This window comes from Cupressus sempervirens, chromosome 9 (assembly GCF_028749045.1).
Source record: "Cupressus sempervirens isolate cs-2001-9-10 chromosome 9, ASM2874904v1, whole genome shotgun sequence".
Taxonomy (NCBI): Eukaryota; Viridiplantae; Streptophyta; class Pinopsida; order Cupressales; family Cupressaceae; genus Cupressus; species Cupressus sempervirens.
The window spans coordinates 209,136,922-209,155,136 of NC_143126.1; the positions used below are offsets into that span (position 1 = coordinate 209,136,922).

At 32.9% G+C, this 18,215-nt stretch overlaps 1 protein-coding gene across 1 annotated transcript; it reads right to left on the bottom strand.

The window, feature by feature from the left end:
- Window positions 1–11,250: 11,250 nt before the first annotated feature.
- LOC149538230 (uncharacterized) lies at window positions 11,251–12,341 on the bottom strand. The gene is made up of 2 exons (XM_089802462.1): window positions 11,995–12,341; window positions 11,251–11,598 (listed from the first exon to the last, which is right to left on the bottom strand). The coding sequence occupies exons 1-2, from the start codon at window positions 12,066–12,068 to the stop codon at window positions 11,334–11,336; spliced, it is 339 nt and encodes a 112-aa protein (XP_089658588.1). The 5' UTR covers window positions 12,069–12,341; the 3' UTR covers window positions 11,251–11,333.
- Window positions 12,342–18,215: the final 5,874 nt, after the last annotated feature.

Genomic DNA, 18,215 nt, shown 5'->3' on the forward strand with positions numbered 1-18,215 from the left:
CTTTTGGAAATGTGCAGAGCTTGAACTAGGGTCAAGTTGCAACTGCTGAGCACTAGCTTTAAGATCTTCATCAATTTTGAACAATTTGTCCTTTATTTTCTTGGTAAACTCAAAAAAATTACATACCTTTCCAAAAAGTGATGACACATTTGTACAAGATGTTTCTAAATTACCCAAAATTGTAGAAAGTTCTACTTGATAAATAGCTATTTGCTGAGCAATGTGCTTCAACACTTTATTATCAAACTTCTTTTCTACCTTTTACACTAGCTTATCTTGTTCATCAGTATCTTCATTAAATTTTTGTATTGCCTCTGCTAGTTGATACAAAATTGGTTGTGAAGAATCAACCTCAATACCTATGGCCTCTGGCAAAATGTTCTTTGCATCTTCAATAATTTTACATTCCTTATCTCTATCCTCTCTTAATCTTTGCTATTTAGCCTTCTTCTGGAGGAGTTCAACAAATGACTACATTTGGTTTGGAGTAAGCTTGGAAATGTCCCAATTTGGGATTACAATTTTCTCATCTAAATCAATTTCTTTGTCCATCTCTTTTCCTTTACCCAAAAATTTTGTACTAAGTTGAATCTTGGGTTCAACTGTCCTTACACTTAATGCTAGTGTACCCAGAATAGAAACAATTGTATACATGCTAGGACTTGCTATAAAAACTAATACTACACTTACTAAAGGAATATTTATAGAAATACCTGAAGAATCCAAAATTGATGTGCTCAAAACTGAAGTACTCAAAATTGGTGTAGCCAACTCGGTTGAAGAAGGAAGATTCTACACTTGGTAGATGAAGTGGAGGTCACTTCTGTCAATGATATGCTGAGCTGAGTAGGAGAAAAGAGTGATTGGAGGTTTGGGTTGGCACTGGTAGTCACAATCAAACTTGTTGGGGCTGTCTCCACACTTGATGTTGTCACTGGTCTTCTTGGAGAGTGAGGAAGTGAGGCAATAACTGCTGCAACTATCTTAACTGGATCAGTTTCCTCATCATCTTATTTTTCTTCCTCAGTAGCCTCTTGTCCTTGTTCCTCTTCATCTTCTTCGTTGTCAAAATGAGTTGCTTCTTCAATATTTTCTTCTTCATCTTTCTCCTTATCTTCTTCATCATCATCTTCATCTTTAACATCAACTAGAAAATCACTTGGTTTATGTAAAAGATAAATTTCTTCGAAGTGTTTGTTCCATTCCTTACAACATGTTCAATGTCTTTTATCAAAATTAAGCAAGTATTAAATTTTAGACTCAATTTTTTTTCATTTTTCTTCAATGAATCTTTTATCTCAGCATCTGATATGCTCAGTATAAGATGCCTCAAGGTTTGCCCATATATGTCTTTGATAGTTTGCATGGTAAAATCCCATGTTGGCTTTATTTTCTCCAATAAATCATTAGGAATTTTAGAAGAAAGCTGGTCAAGTGAGTATTTCCATTTTCCCATCTTATCCATCACCAGATCTTTAATCTGCTTCTGCTGTTCTCCTATCCTGATTTCATATTTTAATGATTTGAAGTTGGTTATACCAGCTCCTACTTCAAGATTTGTCAATTTGTCTTCGAAGGTGGGTGGAGGTTTTCTAAATATAATGTCTCCTCCTTACTTGTCAGATTTCTTCATGGAGGACCTTCTTGTGAATACTATAGTGGATGGCTTTTGTGGCTTGGTGATAATCACCTTGCCCTTCTTCCTTATTGGATCTTCTTCCTTAGATTCTGCCTTCTCCTTTGCTTCCATATCCTCTGCTTCCTCATCTTCACCTTTTCCCTTGGTCAACAAAAGGGTTGAACTGGTTTTTAGTTTTGCAATCCTTTTCTTTCCTTTGTTGACCACTTGAGGGAGCTTTATTTCAAGTTGAATCCTGACTTTTGCTTCATCATATGTTCTGAAATATGTAGCCTTAGGATCAACTGGCTCATTGAAAAGTTTTTCAATGATATCTTTGGTTTCATCAATATTAAACTCATATCGAAGAGGTTTTACCCATGCAATTCTAGGCTTAGTTACCTGAATGTATACTTTGTCAAAATACACCATGAAACATACATCATCCTCATAATCTTCATTTAGTTTCTTGGGGATTTGGTATCTATAGTTCATTTTCTCTTTGAAAATATCAAAATAATTGTCCATAATACTAATGTAGTTTTCACCCATTTTAGCAATAAACTCATTTATCTGATATAACACAGGCACATCTTTTCTCCAAACGATAGCGTCTTTTGAAGGGAAGAATTTCTAAACATAAAAGAATAGACAAGTTAACAAGGAACCAAACTTACATGGGTTATTCTTTGATGTCCTTATGCTTTCCATATTCTTGTTGAACTGTTTCAACAATAGCTTGGCAAGGTAAAAAGATAAATTGTTCTTTACCAACTTGTATGCCAAGTCCACAGCTTCACATGACACACTGTTCAACCTGCTAGAGTTGTATATCTTATGCGCAATGATGTGCATACCAAATTTCAGCTCCATATATGAAACATTGCTAATTTTCATTCCTCTGCTGTCCCATTTTGCTAGAGTTTTCTTTTCAAGTTCTGCCTGACCTAGGGTTTTTGTCGTTTTGGCTCTAGCTAGCATTAGGAGACCAGTGATTCGATGAATCATCTTCTTTGTGATCAACACTGGTTGTTCCAACCACAATAAACCATGATGCACCTGACTAAGGATAAACCTAATCCATTTAACTTGAAATTCACGAGGCATGTGAGGGATGTGAGTTAACCCTTTGGTTTCTAGGTGTTGGTGCTCAAGTTTCAAAACTCCATTCACACAAAGATTATCTAGGGCATCATCCATTTCCAATGTACCAGTCTCTTGAATAACACATTTAAAATGAGTGTGAATATCATTGATGAAAAGTACCTTGGGAGGGATTTGAGACTACGCTCCACTCGGATATAGGGTTTCGATGATAATAGGAGTGAGCTTGAAATCTGGTGCCTTCATCCACGAACCAACATGTTTAAACCTCGCTTAACCTTGCTACTACTGGATGCCATCTTCACTCGGTAGGGTTTGAGAGAATTTGAAAACTTTCGCTGAAAATTTTCTCAAATCACTTGGAAGCTCTGAAGATTGCACTTTTGTAATAGCACTTAAAATTTCATTTAAGAAATGACTTCGATTTCATGCCTTTTGTTAAAGTTTCACCATAAATGCTCAGTATGAAAGGTAGATCGACTGATATTGTGATGACAGATTGTCATCCACTACTTTGCATTGAACACTTGGCGAAGTCTTTTTGACTTAGTAACCATATGCATCTTCATCACTTCCGACCTTGCTTTGTAAAGTCTATGACCCAACCTCACTCAGTAGAGAAGGCAACTTGGTAGACACTTGTACTTAGTGATCCCTTTGTATCTTGAATATAGATTTGGATCATTTTGTTCTTTTAATTTGGAACTATTTTGGATGTCTTCTTTGATAGCATAGTTCTAGTTTCTCCTTTGAGAACTTAAGTAGAAATGGTAGAGTCACCCAATTCTTGAGTGACTTTTACATCATTGTTTGGGCTTGTATCCTTAGTAGACTTTGGAACCCATTGCTGCCTCATATGTTTTCAAATGTTATCAACCTTTTCCTTCTTCTCATCTTCAACTCTACTAGTATTCATGCAATTCTTGGCAAGATGACCAAGTTCTATACAAATGAAGCATATTTTAGTAGTATCTCTTTTTCTCAAATGATACTTTACACAATTTATTCCAATATATCCAAATTCTCCACAATAATGACATCTGCACCAGGTGTCGTAGTCCCAACCAAATATTGCTTTCACAATCTACTCTGCTAGATTCAATATCTTGGTTTTGCATTCTGATGACTTGTGTCCATTTTTCTTACATTTGTGACATTTGCCTTCTAATTTTGGTTTCTTTTTTCATTCATTAGCCTTATGACCATGTTGATTGCAATTATAGCACTTTCCATTGAATTTTTCTTTTCCATTGCTCCAACATTTGTTTGAGTATGACCTATCTTACCACAGTGCTTGAAAGTAGGTCTTTGTTTTTTTGAGCTCCTTGCTTGGATGATTCTACTTCTTCTGTATATCTAATTCCTACTTTTCCTTTTTGTCTATAGAGATTTTGCACATTCAATTGATTCATGTCTGCTTGAGATTTCATCATTCTTTCGTTGACTTGTCTTTCAGAGTTAAGATGATTTCATAATCTTTAGTTGATTTGCCTTTCAGAGTTCAAATCATTTCGTAATCTTTCATTTTCAAATCTTAGGCTCATGATTTCCTCATTTGCATTGGAGAGCTAATCAATAAGATCTACTTACTAAAGGGATTTGTTCTGAATTTCATTGTTCCTTCCATATATCTCTTCTTTTATCTTGTTTTTCTACTCCATGATTTCACATAGCCTTACTGATTGAATTTCTTGTTCTCTTCTTAGTTTTTTTACTTCTTCTTACAAGGAACCATTCTTTTCTAGGAGTTCTTTGATTGCTTCATTGGCTTCATCTAAATTACTTGAATGAAGGTCTTCAATTATTTCTTCAATGTAGAGATGATCATTTATTTGAATTGCAAGTTCTTTTCTTCTTTTCAGGGATTGAGAGAGCTTCTCCTTTCCTCTCTTGAGTTTGGCAATGGCCATTTCCAAATCTAGCTTCTCATTGTCAATAGCTTTGTCAAGTTTTAATATCTTCATGACCTTGATCTTTGCTCAAGTTTTTAAGCTTTTCTTTTAAGAACAACAATGCTCTAATACTATTTGTTGTAAATATTCAAGACTATGCTAAGTTACCAAGAGGGAAGGGGTGAATTAGTAAATTCTAAAACTTTAACAATTTAACTCTTTATCCAACAGTCCAATTAGCATTTATTCCATTACATAAAATCTAATCTAATTGCATGCATAAGAAACTAAAAACATGAAAGCATTCGTAATACTATGACACAGAGATTTGATGACCTAGAAACCTTCCAAATAGAAAGTAAAACTAGCGTGGGGATGCTACCCACAAAATTTAGTGCTATAGTATAAAGTTAGCTTGTTAAAGCTTACATTGATCACTTCTAATGATCTGCCCTATTAGGAGAAATAAGGACTGCTAGGTCCACCTTGTGAAAGGATTTACAAGCATACAATGAAGTATGCACTTGGTAAAGAGATTTACAAAAAAGTATTAGGTCTACCTTGTTAAAGGATTTGACTGATCCACCTGTTAGGATGAAACAGTAGATTATCTCTGATCTACAACTTGGTTTGCTGAATGAGATTCCTTTATGTACAAATTACCTTGGTGTGATAGAAAAGTCTTTGCTGCTCCTTATACTATTGTAGCCTTTGTAATTCACTCTTTCTACTCTTCTCTGATTATATTCGCTTTCATTACATTCATATTCACATCTTCATCATACTTGGATATGATACAATTCGTTACACATATACCAATCCAATTATACAAGTTACAAAGTCGGCCACAATACAAGTTAACACAAATATTACAAAGTTAGCCCACATGAAGAAATTTGAGTTTTGAAGAATGACCCGATGAAGTTTTGATACTTGACATCCACTATCAATGCTCAACATCATCATGCACTTAATAGACATAGAAGCTCGGTCCATATTGATCACTTCCAAGTAGTTTTGAACTTTGTCTACACTGGTGACTTGATAGATACTATGAAACATGTCATATAAACTAAATCACTTGTTTATGATGGCATGACTCGGTGAACACTATCACCTCGAGCTTAGTATAAACTAGGTCACTTGGTTAACACTGATTAGCTCGGTTAATACCAAACTTGCATCACATACACTGTGAACTCGATGAACACTGCATAGCTTGGTTTGCACTAGTAAACTCGGCATACACTGAGATGCATGGTTTACACTGCTGATCTTCGCTGTAACTGTGACTACTTGGTAACCACTGAGATTTGTCCAAAGGACTCGGTAGCAACTGTAGAACTTGGTAACAACTAAAATGCTTGGCAAACACTGTTAGTTGTACAATAAGATTGGTAGCTATATACAATTTGAATAAGTGTGTGTCACTAATAACAAACTTGACTAATATGTCAACAACACTGGCCCTATAGTACTAAACACCTCACACACAGCGAATAATCTAGAACATAAATTCTTGTGTTGTCCAAATGTCAGAAAGGTTGTTACTAATTTTTTTCTAGGTTCACATTTTATGTAACAACTAATTATTGTGGCAACCACTAATTTAGATTTGGTATTGTAGGGGGAAAGTGGTTGTAATTACTTTTAGTGGGTCGATGATGTCCCACTTGCATCCACCATAGCAAAATCTATAACACATGAAAGTAATGATTGCAAGTTGTGCAGAGTACGAGAGAGTGAAACCATGTTTCTCTGAGTCGTGTTGTGTAATACAATTATTTCAATCTTACTAGTATATTGGGACCATTTGCATAAATGCAGTTAAAAGTCAAAGTGACTATTGTAGATTGTAACTTATTTTATGATTTTCTATAGAAATGGACATATTTTACAAGGATTTGACTTTTTTTTGTGTAAAACTTATTTATGATCATGGTAACTAATCTATGATTGTGGTGATTGTAGAAATAATGAATATATTCTACGAGTTCCATGACTATTTGTCATTATTGTGTCTAATTTTTTATATAAATAAATTCTCAAAAATTTAGCTTCACTCCATAAATTGAAAAATATAATTAAAAAACAAAACAAAATAAAGAAATCCAACTCAATCAAATGTAAGGGAAACAATATTATATAATTTAAAAAAAAAAAAACTTATTCCAATTCTGGTTGTGCACAACCAAACATAGAATAAACATATTCCCAATCAAATTCTGGATGAGCCAAAGATAGAATAGGAATATGTATTCCCATTTTCTATTCCTGGAATTAAAAATTTAGAATACGTATTCGTATTTCCACCGCCAAACGAACCTTAAAGAATAATGGCTCTAGATAACAAAATAGTAGCAAGACTTGACCTAGTATCCATGGCTGTTGTATCAGGAAGGAATATGCTAAAGAACATTTTCATGGAAATAAAGATGCATGTTTAAGCAACTTGGCTAGAAATTGGCTTTTAGTGCCTAAGAAAGAGAAGTCGATGTTGCCCAAAATGATCCTTTGATCCTTGTTGAAAAAGAATGTTGCTAATATGGTGATCTTCTTGCATAGAATCATGGGAAATAAGGATTCACATGAGTTTGAGAAATACATGTTCGTCTTCATTAGTATGAAAGCAAACAGTTCATTAATTGGGCAAAAATTATAAGTGACAACCTACACATCTAGTTGATGGGGATTAAAATTAAAAATATATTATGTATGACATCTTATCTCTTTTATGCCATCATAGGAATTAAAAGTTGGCTAGGGTTGAATGAACATGGGGTTTATGATAATGCTACTTTGATTTACAATTTTCTTCTGTAATTACAGCTGGAAAATAGTTGTGATATTCCTATCAAGATTTAATTGTGTGATTATTGAATCAAACTCATTGACCCATGTTTCATGAGTAGTGATTCAACATGAATCCATCTCTCATGAGAATAAATGGAACACTTAGCACTCATTGGATCTAGGTGATGCTCACAGGGATGAAGCACCATGACTTCTCGAGAGGTCACCCATTCCAGTACTATTCTAGCCTGAGTGCACTTAACAATGGAGTTTCCTCCATGGCTAAACCCAAAGCTTGCAACCCCATTTGCAAAACATTCACCAAGTGTTGTGCCTTATGAACCATTCATTAGAAAGCCCCTTAAGCTCATCAATTGATAAGTAGGAGATAGTTGTCAACATTTCAAAAGGGTGAATGATGCTTTCACCATGTTGACAGTTAGGGAATTATTAGGTGACATCGGGTTAAGGCTTTCACCAAAGGTAGTAGCAGTAATACAATAGTTTGGTAGCTACTTCATTCAATTCCCCAAATTCACTTACTTTAGATTGGTAGGTTACAATGGGTGTATGTTCATGCTTCCAAGATTTGTCAATGGAAATTTGGCCTTAGTCGATGTTTGCAGACAATTTAGTCAGATTAACAAGATCTGTAGGGAACAAAAGGGTTACTGGTATCCAATTTCCAATTGGTACTGATCAATATACTTGTGAAACTTATGCAGATGTAAGGGATATTGAAAGGTCTATAGTCAAAATTAGTTTGTACACATATGGCATGCAATTCCCTTTTGACACTAAAGGATATGACATAAAAGAGCTAGGTATAGTTCTTGGATTTGATCACTTTTCCACCCTTGAGGATTTCTGGGAAGATTGCAAGGATGATTTTGAAGTTAGGAGGAGAGATTAGATGAGGCTCATAGTTAGGCAAATAATTGACTTCAAGGTAGGATTAGATGTAACAAACATAGAAGAAGATGAGTTAGATCTTGTAGATCCCTATTTCTTTGAGATGATACAAGTGCTACCATTGCCTCCTATAGATGAAATTTTTTCAAAATTGGGAAGCCTGATGAAAAGGACCTCTATAGTTGTAAATAGGGTTGAAGAATGGATAAAGAAAAAGAGAGCGAAAGCCACAACAACTTGACCTTCAAGTAAAGGGAATGACCCAAAAAAAAGGAGTGATAATAACAATGTTGCCTCCTCTTTTACAAGACCAAAAATGCATTCTAATGCAAGTTCCCAATAGTTTATGTCAGGGAATAATAGTGGTGACAAAGATCCGAGCCAAGTGCAAGATCTTGCCAAAGCATGTGAAGGTGATTTTATAGTAAAAAAAAGAGAGGTCTAGAGTTCAGAGTAAAGTGACAGATACAAGTAATGAGGCTCTAGGAGAAAAGCATAACATAATCATACATGAGCCTATAGCTGAGATAAATCACAAAATTTGCAATATACCTTCACCAAAAACCATGGAAACTCCTCCTCATGATCCCCCTTCTTAAGATGTTTTTACGATAAATGAAATACCCATGATAAACACAATTGATGATAAAGTTCCTATGCTTCAATTACCCAAAGTAAACACGTGTCTAAATTCAACATTTATCAACATACAAGATCCCCCATCATGGCTGAAAAATATCTTGTAAAGGAAGAAGAGGACAAAATAAATAGTTATCCCCGATCTTGACATGGTTGCCAATATACTACAAAAATCAACAAAAATCAAGAAAGAAAAAGTCATGTCAAGACTCACAATAGATGCTTCTTCAGGAAATCTTTGTGTGGAGATAGCTAGACCAGTTGCAGATAAAGATATGGATGAGGCTATTGAAAATGACTTTAATGTTAGTAAGGTAGACCTTCAAGCACCGTTACAGATGGAGATTTTCATAATTTTGAAGTTTTTGTAGCTAATATAGTACAAGAAGCTAAAAAGGAGAAGTCTAAAGAGAAATTGAAGGATCAAGTACAAATGTTGATAACGTACATCAACTCTGTCTCAGATCCCTCATATTCATCTATGGTAGTTTCTTCTACATCGACCCTCATAGTGACAGATGAAATTCTTGAAAAGGGGGTTGTTAAAAACATCCACAAATACAAGACTCATAGACATATGATAGAATCATGGATCAATGACATGAAGAAGCAGACATTAGATTTTTTAACTAAGGTAAAGGAGGAACATGGTCAAATTCTATTACAAGAACAAGAGATAAAAAAGAAAATGGAAATGGCTAAAGAACAAAAATAAGCTTGGTAAAATATAGTTGATGAAATCTAGGAAATATTGAAGGTGAGTGAAGAGATTTTGGTTACCAAAAACTTATTCACGAGTGCACAAGATAAACAATTCAATATGTGGCGTAAAAGCATAAATTGGAAGATGATGAACATCAATAGAGAGATAGGAGAATTTGGAAAGTCAATATCATCTTGTGAGCAAACAAGGATAAAAATATTAAAAGTTGTTAGCATAAATACAGGTTCAACCACAAAAAGGGAATTTTAGCATATTGATTCTCGAGTTCTTTTAGACATGTTCACAAATAGAATTAATTCAACAATCACAAATAGCGTGTCACATGTTGAAGTCATGAAGAAGCTACATTTTGTTTATGTTACCTTGGAAGGATGTGATGTACCAACATATCAATGAGAGTTTAATGAAATCAATGATGAATACACCACTGCAAAACTGAGGATGGATAACATTTTTGTTCTAGGATATGAACTCATGAGTGGATTCCTCAAAGCCCACAAAACTTATAAAGCTAGATCTATCAGTTTGCCAAACATAGAAGAATGATTCAAATATGGCAATTGAAAGTGCAATATGTTCAGACCCAAGTCCTCACACTTTCCCTCAATCTTAATTTCAACATTGTTCTCCTTGTTTTTGTGTTGAAAATTTTGATTTTTGAGTTTTTAAACTAGGTTAGAGATCTGATCTTTTTCGCATAAAATTCAATAAGTTTTAAACTTTGTTCAAAATGTGCGAATAAAGGGTAGTTACTAACCTATTTTTTGGTAGTTACAAGGAGGTTGCCTACATAAGGGACATAATGTTATTGTAAAAGGGACTTTTGACATGAAGAGAAGTTAGAGAATACTCATGTTATACTTTGGTAATTGGTTATAGAGAAAATCTGGAAAGTAATTACAAATTTTGTTCTCATGATCATATTATATTCTTAGTACAAGACTATAAGAATCCATATAATTTTGAGTTCTTCTTGTTGAGTCTCATGTGTTGAAATATTGATTCCTCTTTGGCGCACGTTATCATGGTATCTTGTTAATGCTCATTGAAAGTTGAATCAAATCTATATTGGTGATGATCTTTAAATGTAGATCTTTAATATTTTCAGCAGTTGTTGAAATTAGATTATCAAGGCTCTTGAAGTTGTTTGTATATTCACTTTCTTGTACACTTTTATATAAAAAATCAAAACTTTATCTTAAGAAGGAGTTGCCCCTCCAACGCAGAGGAAGGACGCATATCAAGGACCTATCCAATGGTTGCGAGAACTTATTTGTCACATACATTCTATTGGGCGAAACTATACTATTTTAAAGTGACAAATCTATTAACCAACATTACTTAATGATGTATAAATTAAAGGCAATGTTGATCAAATTGGAAAATTTGTCAAACTATTAGAATTTATATAAATAGCATTAACCAAAAATAAAGTTCAAGAGAGAATATTTTTATTTTTAAAAGTTGTTTAATTTATACCCACAAAAGTAGTCTAGATAATTCAACCTTTAAAAAGCCATAGTCTATTCATGTAAAATTTTAAAAAAAAACTATAATAACAACCCAAATAACAAGTCAAAACTCATAATCCACTAGTTATTCTTATAGCAACAAAATTTTACAAAATGTTTCGAGTCTACTTAAACAACTCTCAATCATCTAAAGGATCATAAGGTGTCTTCTTAATGTAAGTCTCATAGGATCGAACCCAACATGTGTTTACATCTTGAGTATTGTCATCATTATTAACATCATCAATCCATTTGCGATGTCCTTTGGGATAAAAAATCCCAGATATTGGGTGTGGAACCCACCACGACGCTCCTCCATTTCCACCATCCACGCCTCTCCCTTTCTCTTTCTCTATACAATCGTCTGGGGTGGAAACACTCTTATTAGCATCCACACAAGCCCATCTATATCAACATGTAACAATTAGAACATTATCATAACGAAAAATAATTATTTGTAAAATCAATTTAAAGAACACATATTTAACAGAAAAAGAAATTCAGAATATTTTTTTTGATGAAGAAGTGTGTTTGATTCTACTGATTACAAATTATATTCACAAAAAATAGGTAGTACATGCAGTCATTTATCCAATTCACATAGATAGTGACTAGGACATAAGATCACCCCTCAGGACTCATACCAATAGCGCCAAAAGAGGTAAGACACAAGATCACCCTTCAATTATAAAAAGTTAAATAACAAAAATAACACGAACATAATAAGTAGTATATTAATTTATTAATAAAAATAGACTATTTATCAAAAAAAAAACACACAAACATAAGTTAATTCACAACCTATTAGTTGAGAAATTACAGGCAGAAGTCTTCCTAGGGCGTACAATCCTCATCATATGCCCAATTCCCTCCATTTCTGCAACTCCTTATAAAGTCTTCTCTCTTTGCCCACGTCTTCTTTGAATGAAATGAATAACAAGCAAGCAGCTATTTATTGGCCAGAACGAATGAAATGTGAGGCAATAATGAAATAACTTACTATAAATACCAATATAGTTCAACTACAATCTCCATTATTGTGGATTCCTCGTACATAACGTTTTCAAGTGGTGATGAAGTGGGGTGTAACAGAATAGCTGGTACGATTGATCTCAGGCTTGCTGAAATAAATATCAGAGCGTCACCAGTTTGATTGAGGAGGACTTTATTCGAGTTGTAGCGCGTAAGCTAAATAATGATAAAAGATGGGAATCGCTTTTGCAAGTGGAGAACTAAGCTGCCCCAAAATATGCCATAAGTACGTGGAGAATGGTTAACAAATGCTTACCACTTTATCTATGGACTAGATGGTGGTATCAGATGTTTTCAACACACCTTTAAGGGACAATTGATTTAGTCACTTTAGTTCCATATGTAAGCTATTTTTTTGGATTTTTTATATAGAAACGTGTAAAGAGACATAGATATTAGTATCTTTGTCTTTGTAAAATAGATCACAGTAATTTGAATAAGTATGCATCTAAATCATAAGTTTCCTTTGACTACGAAGTCGTGTCTGTATCTAAATCATAAATCTCCTTTGATTAAGAAGTCATTTATAGATATACAAATATGTCGACATCTTTGTTTTTAGATAGAGGATTACAATGATTTAAGTAAGCATACATCTAAATCATAAGTCTCCTTCATGTAAGGAGGGCATGTATAGATATCAACATCTTTGTCTTTGTATGGTGGATTAGAACAATTTGAATGAGCATACATCTAAATCAAAAGTCTCTTTCAGCTAAGTAGCCACATGCAAGACATACATATTTTTGGTATCTTTGATTTTATATAGCGGATCAAAAGAAATTAAGTATTCATTTAAATCATAAGTCTCCTTCAAGTCGCTATGTGTAACTCATATATTTGATGTCAGCATCTATGTCTTTATATAGTCAATTACAATGATTTAAGAAAGCATACATCTAAATCATGTCTTCTTCCACTAAGAAACCATGTGTAGCACACACATATATATTAGCATCTTTATCTTTAGTTAGCACATTACAATATTTTGAGTTAACAAACTTCTAAACTACATGTCTCTTATGGCTAAGTGACCATGTGTAGGATATACATAGATGAAAATATTTCTATATAAATATCTAGAGGACTACAACAATTTTAGGTACATCTAAACCAGAAGTCTCCTTTGATCGAACTTTGACAACTCATCTTAATATAAGAGATCTAGAATCCAATGGTTTGTGGACAATGCTGATTTCATAGCTAAAAGAAAAATAAAATCAAGGGCTCACAAATTCACTTTCTATATTGTAGGTCTGAGTTGAAATAAAGTACTTCTTACAAAGGTGTCTTCATCTAATTGCATTATTTCTTGAATAATTATTTTAACAAAATCTATAAATATATATTAATAATAGATTCAAACAAATAAATTAAGAGAATGTAGATGAAAAATGCAAAAATCATAATTAGTTGATTTTCTATATAGACACGGTCTCTAATTAGAGAAGTGTTTTATATTGAAAAATAAAACTTTCTAATATTGAATCTTTTCTCACAAAATATGATAATGCATCAATGTGCAATGATAATTTCTAATAAACTGTATAAAAAGGGGATTTTATGTGACATTTTTTTTCTTGAAAGTTTTGAGGGATTTTTTTATGTTGATATATAGTCATCAGGTCATGATCCTAATTAATAGTTTTGACATCATAATTAATAGCTTGACGTAGTCTTTTCTTATATTGTTTGAATTTTTTAGATGATAATGAATTGGCTATATACTAATCATGATGCAATTAGATTAAATAGTCCTACCAATCATCATATACATACATGGTGACTTTTATGATTTGCTTATATTAAGTTCATTTGTGAAGTCAAAAATTATGTTTGGATAAGCACACTAGAATCTAAACTTTAGAAAAAATAACACTATTAACTTTGAAGTATTGATGATCAACATTTAGCTCAAGGAATTAGGCTGACATATTTTCCTTAGGTATGAATCTATCCTTCTAGAATTCACTCATAGATATGAAATTAAATCCTTATTGGCTTAGTTTCCCGATCCAATTTTTAATATGTTATCATCTCTAAAAGATGGCACTTGATGTTGTAAGTTCATATTTACTCACCTTTTAAGTTGAGAAATTATAAATTAATTTTTAGCAAATTATTTTCAATACAAGAATTTGTATAATATTTAGCTTAAGAAATATTAGCTTAAGTATTAAATTATAAACATCATTGAATCTATCAAAGACTTCAAATTGTTTTGTCATATAAATGGTCTAAGTGCATGAATTTGGTTGATTAGTTAACCATTTTATTTGACTAATTTAACACTACAACATATGAATCAAGAACTAGTTTTTTACCATTTTTAATGTTATAATATTGCAAGAAAAATCTTTGAGATTCATAAAGGTGTATATCATTAGTGACTTATGTTTACTTATAGACAAATGATGATGTCTCCTTAGTTGTTATCTTTTAGTCATAAAGAGATTTTCATAGTAATTTAAATCACAATTGAAAAGAATGTGTTAATTCAATCATCATGGTCCTAATAAGGGTTAACTATTTATTGAAAACATAAAATAATGTCTTCTTAAACTTGAGTTATTGGATGAGTTTGATCTCTAGTCATTTTGTTTCTAATTTAATAGGGTATAAAACATAATAACATCTAACAATAATTCTAAGCATATTAAATATTAATATAGAAGTAATTAAAATTAAATTGACAAAACATAGAATGAGTTTGAAAATTTATCATCTTTAGAATCCTAACAATTAAAAACTATCAAAATAAAATGCCTCTAAACTCCCTTTGTTCCCTTTGTTTCTACCATGATGCAATATTCTACACTTAATCATATTTGAAGATAATGAGCTTCAAAAATAAACTAAATTTTATATGCATCTCCTTACAAGATAAATGTTTCTTTATATTGCATTTAGTCCACTCTTGACCATACTATCACGTGGAAAATGAATTTATTGTATTGAGCATCATGATTGATGCCTATCACCCAAATACATTAAGAAGAAAATATGGAAATGATTGCTCACTCGTTACATAGATATTTTTATGGATAATTACTAAGTGTATAGTTGCATCCAAATATTTTTTCTTCAAACAAATATTACAAATTATTCATGCCAATGTTTATTTAAAAAAACTTAAGATCTCCTTGCTAATGATAATCATATTATTTATAGTCAAACCCAACATGGGAAAACCCATGAAGAATACTAGTTCTTAGTTATGAAACATCAGTTAAGATGACACAATTAAGTAGATTTTTTAGAAATGTTAACTCACTACCAAAATTCTCGCTTTAGGTAGGCTCACTTCCTTGATATCATAGCCAACAAAAAAAGGCTCATTACCCAAAGAATAATAATAGAAGGGAGTGCACCATTAAAATAATTGTTACCAACTATAACACTAGAAGAACCTATTAGATAACAAAGAGTAGGGTGGGGGGAGGGAAGTGAATAAGTTATGTTCAGTTGTCCTACAATCCATTCAAACAATTTGTGTACCAAATAAACTTCATAAACATCATAAGCATTCACTCGGTATACACATTCAACTTATCAATTAACTCACTCAATCACTTTACTTCAAATTGTCCATTACTGTTATGTTATAACTGATTGACAACAATAAAACTTGTTATTACCAACCATTAACCAAATTTTTACCAAGTTGCAATAAAATGAAAATAACATGTAAAACAACTTGCAACATAACAACAATCACAAATTTGACACCAATATTTTTAACATGGAAACCTTGTAAAGGAAAAAAACACCTAGGACCAGAAACTCAAAATTTTCACTCTTCTAAAGTGACCTCTGCTAGGAGCTAGCCTTGTTGAAGGTTTACATACACATTGTTAATGTGACCTTGTTAAAGGGTTTACACCAAAAGATCATCTAGACCTTATCACTCCTTGATCTTGTCTAAAGAGTGGCCTAATCTAAAGGACTTATAAACACCACTAATAAATGTTATCATAAAGGATTTCACAGACTCATTAGATCCACTCAATTAAGATATTTTTCTCCTACAATGATTAGAAAGTAACAATGTAAATGATTTGTTAGGTATAGCACTATCTTGCTTGTTCAGATCTCCTTTCTGGTCGATCTCTTTCTGATCTTTATCCTTTGATCTCTTTTATCTATTCTCTTGATTGGCTGATTCACTCCTCCTTTCTTCTTCTTCCTTTCAACTTTTCTCAGTTCATCTGGTTCTACTTTTAACTTCAACAACTTCACACTTTTATCTTCTTTCTTCAATAATTTCCTCCAATGATCAACATCCAACCAACAATATCAACAACCAAAAACTTTCTCAATTTCTACTTAAATAGTTATCTCTGTGCTTCCAAATTCTTTCATGTTTATTCTACTTAATGAAGATTGATGGTCTGCCTCACAATAGGTGTACGATAACCATGCTCAAGGCCTTACTTAGGAATAATATATTCAATCTAAGGATTTTTCTTCCTACCATGAGGTGCATTTAATTTTTCAACCCAGGGATGTATACCTGAAATGGTTGGCAATGTATGTGCACTAGGTTTCTTAAAGAGTAATTATGCTTATGTTGTAGGAAAGTAAAATGCAATGAAAGAACCTACACTAATGCTACAGGAAACTAACACATTTAACTCTTCACTGAAATGAATGATGGAAATGCAATTAAATGCTAACCTATATTCCAACTCAGACCATTCACTATAACCGTTCTCACAGATGCTGTAGGAACACTCACAAAGTATGATACTATAGGAGTAAACTTACAAAATACTGTAAATGCTAGAAGTAAATCTACACTACCCTAGTCTAATCCACCTCCAAAGTGGCCCCCCTTGGTTAGCTTCTGCTAATCTACTAACACGGAATGTAAACCAAGAATTATCTCATTATATTTCAAAATTCCTTACATGAGAACAATACATAAAACTGTAAAAACAATTCACTACAAGAGTCAACAGTTTCTTTTATAAACTTTCTTCCAACCTCCCAAAACTATCGATCCAATCCCTATAAATAGAGGATCGAAACTTATTCTAAAATACGAAAGAACACAAACTGATTACAAATCCACCAGATAGAAAGAAGGAAACATAACAGTTCACGGTACAAACAATAAAGTCTAAATAACCAAGTCAACACAACAGTAAACGTAGAGGAAATATAGCAACTTTTCATCCCTGCATTCATGAAATAATGATTCCTCCTTTGTAGCAGCCATGTCTCCTGATACCGTTATGGTTCATCTATCGTGACTAAACTTTACTGTTCCTCCTTGAATGCTGTCAACCATCTCCTAGCTTCTTCCCTATCAAGTTAGTTATGATGCAGTAATATTTGCAAACAAGCATAATCAAATTAAATCCAAATATTAGAACACACATTTTGATGGTTATATGAAATACTAGATTATATGTATAATATTGGCAAAATATGACATAATATCTACCCATAGGTTAATGGTTCTATCTGGACTTAATCATAGGTTCAACTAAACATAAGTTCACAAATGTCTTGGCAATGTTAAATTGAAGTATTTTAAAATTATCATAAAATAAAGGCAATAATTAGCCTCATCATCTGCCCCCTGATAATTTTGATGCTTGTCCTCAAGCATTGCACCTTCTAGTCATTGATTGGAAATCTCCAACTTCAGTCCTCCCTCTCTTGCTACTTTTGAAGGTGTAATAGAATCCTCGTGTTCTCTCCCACTGCTGGTAACCCGATTACTTCTACTATTTGCTCTTTTGTGGCAACAATCATCAACCCCCATACTGTTGCTTCTCCTTCCTAAAATATACGTATAAATTTAGTGGCTACTTCATCATCAAACTCTATTAGTTTTAAAAAATACCCTAACTAGCCACATGCATTAAATCTTCTCACTACCTCCACATCTGAAAGTAAAACACTATGCTCCACCAGTTCTCATCGCTACAATTGTCCTCTCATTTATGCTTGTCAATTTCAGACTCTGCTCTGCTTGCACT